Consider the following 8,252-nt stretch of genomic DNA (forward strand, 5'->3'; position numbering starts at 1 on the left):
TCTATGCTAGATTTTCTTTGTCTTGACTTTTGATCTACAGAGACTTGGAAAATGCTTGCTTTGAGAATTATGTGTGTGCAAACTAATTGGTTACTGTTACTCCTGAAGGTATTTGAAGAATTATTACTTGATGCAGATTGGAGCATAAATGCTGGAAGTTGGATGTGGCTGTCTTGTAGTTCCTTTTTTCAACAGTTTTTTCACTGCTATTGCCCTGTTGGTTTTGGTAGAAGAACAGATCCCAATGGAGACTATATCAGGTAAATCAAGGGTGATTGTTATTAGTTTGGAGTAACTAATCCAGGAAGAGCTTTTAATGTTTAAGCAACACTTTAAGTATACCCCTCATGATGGTCAGCAGAGATGAGGAGAAGGGTAAACAAATCAGTTAAATGGTACTGATTTGATCTTGGTCATTCATAGCTAATAAATAGTTTGTTATAATTTGCTTATAGTTCATTTTATTAATTTTCTCCCAAAAGGCGATATTTGCCTGTCCTAAGAGGCTTCCCTGCAAAATATATCTATGATCCCTGGAATGCACCAGAAAGTATCCAAAAGGTAGCCAAATGTTTGATAGGAATTAATTATCCTAAACCAATGGTGAACCATGCTGAGGCAAGCCGTTTGAATATTGAGAGGATGAAACAGATCTACCAGCAGCTTTCACGATATAGAGGACTAGGTATGTCAGTAACTGCATTGGATTTGCTTCTTTGGCAACTACCCTTGATTTGATCTTGATCATAATTTAATAGGATATTATTTCCCTTTAGGTCTTCTTGCATCAGTGCCTTCTAATCCTAATGGGAATGGAGGCCTCATGGGGTATTCTCCTGGAGAAAATATCCCAGGTTGTAGCAGCAGTGGAAGTAAGTGAAAAGGAAATTTCTATAGTAACATTAAGAGATTAATAACCAAAATATTGTTTATTAAACCTCACTATGTTTTAAAAATCTCTCTTTAAAATGTTTGTAATAATTCTTTGTACACGTGCATACATGTGTACACACATACATACAACACACACCCCTAACTTCATTTTAGTGACATTTTAGATAGAATCATTACATGTAGTAGAATTTAGGTCAAGGTAAAGATCTTCTTGCTAATTGAATAAGGAGAGCAATTTTAAGGATAAAATAAAACTCAAATATATTTTCAGAATGCTTATTATTTTTTATTCTCTCTAGGTATATATCAGCTAAAAGGTAATAAATATAAAGTCAGTGGCCCTGTGAACATGGCCAAAAAATTTATCATAGACCTCTAGTCCTTTGCACATGAGTTTTTCCTTACGAAGTCTGATTTTAATGTTTTTCTGTATGATATATGTTTAGTTGCCACATATATTCTTTTTTTTTTTAATCCTCACCTGAGGACATGTTTTTTATTTTAGAGAAAGAGGAAATGGGGGGAGGAGGGAGAGAGGGGGGGAGAGAGAGAAACAGAAACATCAGTGCACACGAGAAATATTGATTGGCCGCCTCCTGTACACACCCTAACCGGGGATCAAACCCAAAATCTGGTATGTGCTCTGACCAGAAATTGAACCTGCAACCTTTTGGTGTACAGGATGACGCTCCAACCCACTGAGCCACCCAACCAGTGTGCCACATATATTCTTAATTCGGGTAATAATAATAATGTCAAGAAGTCAGTATATATTTGCAATTTGAATAATTATGTCAATTTTCAAAGGTTCTAACAAAAAATAGCATAAAGCTAATTTATAGTCTTAATATGTACTACTTAGAATTTAAGTAATTTTACTGTGCTTTAAATACTAACAGGTTATACTCAAGGGAGTGGTATTTTACATTATGCTCTTGGAGACAGTCAGCAAACTCACCTATTAAAGCAAGGTAAGAATAAAGTGTTTGAGCCCAGCCCGGTGACTTAGTTGGTTGAGAGTCAATCAAAAAGGTTTCAGGTTTGATTCCTCATCAAGGCACATACCTAGGTTGTGGGTTCGATCCCTTGTGGCACATATGGGAGGTATGGGAGGCAGCCGACCAATGTTTCTCTCCCTCCCTTTCTCTCTAAAATCAATGGAGATTATCCTTGGATGAGGATTAAAAAAAAAAAAAAAGAATAAAGCATTTGAGCATATTGTTGTGTCTCTTTACCTTTCCTATTTTAAATGTATATTTTTTAATTGTGTAGGAAGAAGCTCCGTGGGCACTGGTCTCAGCAGTGGGAAACGTCCTAGTCAGGAGGAAGACACACAAAGTATTGGTCGTAAAGTCCAGCGACAGAGCACTAATTAGGTAAATATTTTATAGCCTTATTTCTTGCTTTAGTGGACTGTGTAGTCAATATAAATTAAGATAATTTCCAAAATGGAGCTAACCTCTATTTTCAGACCAGAAAGGCATAAATTTTTCAGTGATTGTTACAAAACCAATTAGTTCATAGACAAGAGAAATGCGTCTGTACTGAACAAAGTGCTGTACTCAGTTTTCTGGTCATCTCAATCAATGATATTTAAATGTGAAAAGCTTATAAATTTGTGCTTGTTTTTTTTTTTCTCAGAAAGGCATCTTATTCATTTCCTTCCTATGTGACAAATCTAAAACAATTAAAGTGACTTTGTAATTTTAGTGGTATTAATATAATCCCTTTATGAATCTTTCCCCAAATCTTTGCCTCTTAAGTCTTTATAAATTTCTTTTACCTGTTGTGATACTTTAAAATCTAAATTCTTTCCAGTTTGGAAATAGTTTAAAGTTTTTTTTTTAATGTTGGCCCTTTTTGGATCATGTCTGTATTCAATTCACTTAGCTACGAGATACTATTTTGTGATTTAAATTTATATGAAAAGTATTTTTTAAATATTTTTATTGATTTCAGAGAGGAAGGGAAATGGAGAGAGAGATAGAAACATCAATGATGAGAGAGAATCATTGAGCGGCTGCCTCCTGCATGTCCCCACTAGGGATTGAGCCCGCAACCTGGGCATGTGCCCTGACCAGGAATCAAACTGTGACCTCCTGGTTCATAAGTCGTCACTCAACCACTGAGACACAGCGGCCAAGCTGAAAGTATTTATAGTGCATTTGACAGTTTTTGAAGACATTTGTTTTTTCAGTTATCTTAAACTATTTACATTTTAAAAATTATTATTGTTTTTTATTGCCAACTTAATTAAACTGTAAATTTCTTGAAAATAAGATCAGTAAATACTCATCAAATTTTTGTCATTTAATTCCTTTCAATTAAGCTTTACCCAGTTTTTTCCCCCCCCCTTAAATCACAGAAAACGTTCAGGAGGAATGCTGTTCCAGCTGAAATTGATGGGGAGTTCAATACTTTTTTTCAGTTAAAATGTTCTTCATTGATGGAAAGCAGTTATTTCTAATGATATTTCTGCGGTTTTTAACTTTTCAATGAATTTCACATAGGACACATGGTAATTTGTATATAAAGAACTTGGTAAAAGAATTTGCTTAATGTAAATATAAATAGCACAATTAGTATAGACCCATCAATATATTTTTGATAATTTTTCATGTATGGTAAAAGTTAAAGTGGCAAACTGATATTCTGATAATAAAAAAAAAATCAAAGTTTTGATTGTCAATGTGGGAAAATAGGAGGTTTTTAGACTTTCTTAAAAGACTTTGTTAAAATTTTCTTGACATTGTTTGCTCTAACTTTGCACTCTTTGATAATAATGTTTTAGGAAATGTGTGTAATCAAAATTGGTAGTTTATAGCCTCTGTTAACCTAGACAGTATATGTTTTAAAGCTTCATGTATGCCTGTTTGACCAAACTTGTGCAAGTATCATGTGTTAAGTTCTCTTTGTTTCCCTTTCTTTGTTCATTTACAGTTAAAGTGATCTTTGTTATTAAAGTATATGCATATATGGAATCTTGTGTATTTGGTGGTCGTTTTTCTTCTTTTTTTACTTTTTGTTTGTTTTGGGAAGGGGGGAGAACATTGGTTTGTGAGATGTGATTACAAATTAAAGAGATTCTATAAACCACATGTCACCATTCTGAATAGCCACCATATACAGGGGTGGGCAAAAGTAGGTTTATAGTTGTGAATACATGAAACATGAGTTTATTCTTATATTATTATTAATTATTGTTTTCTTTTCCATACGAACAACTATAAACCTACTTTTGCCCACCCATGTATTTAGTAAAATAGGATTTTTCAAAATTATTCCAAATAAGAATATTGTCTTCCAAATACTTTAACATTTAAAAAAAAATAAAGTTATCTGCAAGAAAGATGTAAAACCAAAGAGATTTTTTTCAAGTAATGGGGATTGTAACTGCAAGTTAGTACAGGATAACAGATTAAGAATGTGGGCTCTAGAGTCAAATGCCACTCATTAGCTTTGAGATCTTAGGCAAATTATTAACTTTCTGTGCCTTCTTTTTCTTTTTTTTTTTTTTTTTTTTTTTAAAATGGGAATGGGGAATGAGAATAGTATCTGCTTCATACTGAGTATGAATTGCTCATCACAGTGCCTGGCATATAGTAGGATATCTAGATCAGGGGTCCTCAAACTTTTTAAACGGGGGGCCAGTTCACTGTCCCTCAGACCGTTGGAGGGCCGGACTATAGTTTAAAAAAAAAACTATGAACAAATTCCTATGCACACTGCACATACCTTATTTTGAAGTAAAAAAACAAAACGGGAACAAATACAATATTTGTATTTGCATGTGGCCCGCGGGCCGTAGTTTGAGGACCCGTGAATTGTTAGCTCCAGGGCTGCCATGCTGCGTAGCTCACTGGACTGTGCTGTGCAGTGCATGGTCTGTGTCACTGTATGCTGCAGCTCTGGTCAGCTGCCACTACTGTTATTATTATCCTTTTCCTGTCTCTAGTAGGCTAATTCTTGCAAAGTAGCTTTTTTTTTTCTTAACTTTAGTAATGATAGATGTTTAGTGTGATAATCATATTTAAAGTTTACTGAGGATAAATTTGAGTCAAAAGTCCAGAAACAATACATTTTAGATGATATTCATTTTAACAGTATCCTAGATAATGAATTAATACTGATCAATAAATTCTGTTACTGAGAAAAGAAAAAAATGTACACTATCTTCTGTCACCATTGTTAAGAAGGAGTAATATTTTAATTGATTCTCAAAATACCTATACTTCACACCATCCTCTTTGGACCTGATTGCACTGTACAGAACTGAAAAAATTCATAGGCCTGGGATTTGCCATCACCATCCAGGGGAATAAAAGATTCAGTTTTAAGGTGAATAAATATTTCAATAAAAGAACACTATTTCAGCAAAGCCACTGATATGTAGGGGGATTTATTTTTTAGGATTTGGTGGGGTTTTTTTAAAGCTTTTTTAGTTTGGTCTAAATTGTGACTAACAAGAATGACTGAGGAAAAGAGAGGTATCAATCAATGTGCTCCAACTGAGTAGGTACACTATGTTTGAATTCAGTGTTCTCCCCTCACTAGAAGGATTAGTGTTCTAAAAACCCTACCCTTGGTGGTTGAGGGATTCAAGACCTTTTACTCATTCAGAAAATACTCTTGAATTCTTACTACCAAAAAACTGTGCTGGCAACCTGGAAAAATTGAGTTGAGAGAACCAAGCTTTTGGATGAGGCAATGCAAGGTCCTTATATTTTTCACATTCACTTAAAACAAATTAATAAATTTGGGATATAAAAGGCTGATAACAGTATCATTTTTTGTTTTAAATATATTTTATTGATTTTTTACAGAGAGGAAGGGAGAGAGATAGAGAGTTAGAAACATCGATGAGAGAGAAACATCGATCAGCTGCCTCCTGCACATCTCCCACTGGGGATGTGCCCGCAACCCAGGTACATGCCCTTGACCGGAATCGAACCTGGGACCTTTCAGTCCACAGGCCGACGCTCCATCCACTGAGCCAAACCGGTTCCGGCAACAGTATCATTTTTTAATGCATCTCCTACTAGAAGCTTCAGGATTTTCCCACAATTTCAAACATGTTTGTGATTTTTTTATAGATAACTAGAGGCCTGGTGCACGAAAGTTCATGCACTGGGGTGGGGGGGGGACCCTCAGCCTGGCCTGCGCCCTCTCGCAGTCTGGGACCCCTGGGGGGGGCGGGAAATTGGGCCTAAGCTGGCAGTCAGACATCCCTCTGGCAGCCTGTGAACTCTCAGGGGATGTCCGACTGACGGCTTAGTGCTGCGGAGGAGGCGGGAGAGGCTCCTGCCACTGCCATTGCGTTCACAGCCATCAGCCCAGCTTGTGGCTGAGCGGAGCTCCCCCTGTGGGAGCACACTGACCACCAGGGGGCAGCTCCTGCGCTGAGCGTCTGCCCCCTGGTGGTCAGTGCGCTTCATAGTGACCGGTCGTTCCTGATCGTGCTGCCATTAGGGCAGTGATGGCGAACCTATGGCACACATGTCAGAGGTGACACACGAACTCATTTTTTTGATTGATTTTTCTTTGTTAAATGGCATTTAAATATATAAAATAAATATCAAAAATATAAGTCTTTGTTTTACTATGGTTGCAAATATCATAAAATTTCTATATGTGACATGGCACCAGAGTTAAGGTTTTTCAAAATGCTGACATGCCGAGCTCAAAAGGTTTGCCATCACTACATTAAGGTCAATTTGCATATTACCATTTTAGTATATAGTATATACATAATACTAGGTGCTTTCTCCCATTTCTCCATCCAAAGTTTGTTGTTCTTTTCTGATTTTATGGTCCTAGAAAGGCACAATTTAAATATTTAGGATGGAAAAGCTTTAGGTAACATTTAATACAGTTGGCATAGTTGAGTTGGTCAGTTTCAAGTTTTGATTACAATTCACAGGTTATGCATATTATCATTCCTCACACAGTTAGGTGGAGCCCTGGTACAAGCTGCTAGCACCGGAGTGGATATCTCTGCTCCCTCCCTCCTGACCATACAGTTCTAAGGCCTGAGTTTACATTCCTTAACTTCTTTCTCTTCTCTCTATCCTACTCTGATTCCCTTTTCCTAAGTGCATGTGAAATACTTTGGTTAGTCTGGACACCAAGTCCCTGTATATGAGAAAAAAGAGTTCAATAAAACCACACATAATAAGGTTTTTTTTGTGTGTTTTTTTTTAATAAGGGTAACTTAAAGGGAAAAGGGTTACAGGACAAGCACTCCCCTACCTTATAGTATACAAAAAAACAGTTCATTCAAGAACATCCTGGAGATCAAAGTTGATCTTTAGACAGTCAGGATTCTTGCTGCTAATCTCTGGCATTAAAGTCAAATATCAGTCTCTCTCAGCAAAGCCTATTGAGCACAAATTGGGTACTAAGGCTAGCCTCAGAGGTTTAGTTCAAATTTCCTGAGTCCCTACCGTGTGCCAAGCATTATTCATAGGAAAGTAAATTCATCAGTACACAGGGAGTTTACTCCACAGGGTGAGAGGGCAGTGCTGTATGTTAAGGCTGTGTTAGAACTGTGCACAGTGTGCTATGGAAACACTAGGAAAATCTGACAGCTTTCCTGACTCCAACTCCCATACACCAGCATAGGACAACTAGGCAAGGTCAGGGCATCCTGTCCTTGGAAACATTAACTGTAGTTGCGATTAATCATGTTGTTGGTTGCTAATGTCTTTGTCCTCCACTAGAATGTAAACTCCCAGAACAGAAAATGTACTTTATTCCCCTTTGTCCTGTCCACTGATGTCTGTCTTCTCATTGCTGTTTCCCATGTTTGACACTTAATAGGCATGCCGTAAATATTTGTTGATTGAATGGATAAACGTGAGAGTAAATGAGACAGACATTGAGCTTAGTTTTAAGGAGAAATTAATTTGTTAAATTGGCATCACAAGTAGTCATTGGAATGTAAACCACTTGGCAGTTAACAGAAAAGGCAAGTATTTAGGTGAAAACGGCAGGAGGGAGGTTTTTAAAGATGAATCAGACACCTCTGACTGCTGGGTGGAGGACTGGAACAGTGGGTAGTAGAAAGGCTCCATGTTTCAAAGAGATTTTGGGCTTTTGTACATTAGTTCTTTGTTCTTTTGGGAATTCTGAATGACTCTAGCATAAATGTACAGTGGTTTCTGAGTTAGTTCTACGTTTTTTCTTACGGGTTAGTGACATTCCCCAAGGGACCAAATAACCGAAACTCCCAACTTTTATAAATTGCTGGCAAGGAAAGGGTGTGAAAGTGCCGGAGGCAATAATTTGCCTGCACCCGGCGGCGCAGTTCCCTGAAAAGGTGATTCCCACGCCAACCCGCCCCCCCCGCCGACCCCGCC

General features: G+C 37.2%; 1 protein-coding gene across 3 annotated transcripts in view; it reads left to right on the forward strand.

Moving 5' to 3' along the window:
* The window catches only part of CRY1 (cryptochrome circadian clock 1), a 47,206-nt gene extending 43,331 nt beyond the window's left edge, over positions 1 to 3,875 (forward strand). The window contains exons 8-13 of one of the 3 annotated variants that reach the window (XM_005861652.2): positions 109 to 260; positions 483 to 685; positions 777 to 872; positions 1,794 to 1,865; positions 2,167 to 2,270; positions 3,260 to 3,875. In XM_005861652.2, the coding sequence (XP_005861714.1) occupies positions 109 to 260; positions 483 to 685; positions 777 to 872; positions 1,794 to 1,865; positions 2,167 to 2,270 (627 nt within the window). In that variant the 3' untranslated portion in view covers positions 3,260 to 3,875. Of the gene's footprint in view, positions 1 to 108; positions 261 to 482; positions 686 to 776; positions 873 to 1,793; positions 1,866 to 2,166; positions 2,271 to 3,233 lie in introns of all 3 variants that reach the window. The other 2 variants (XM_005861653.2, XM_005861655.2) reach the window with 2 other exon arrangements.
* Positions 3,876 to 8,252: the final 4,377 nt, after the last annotated feature.

The sequence above is a fragment of the Myotis brandtii genome, unplaced genomic scaffold (assembly GCF_000412655.1).
Source record: "Myotis brandtii unplaced genomic scaffold, ASM41265v1 scaffold155, whole genome shotgun sequence".
NCBI classification, from domain to species: Eukaryota; Metazoa; Chordata; class Mammalia; order Chiroptera; family Vespertilionidae; genus Myotis; species Myotis brandtii.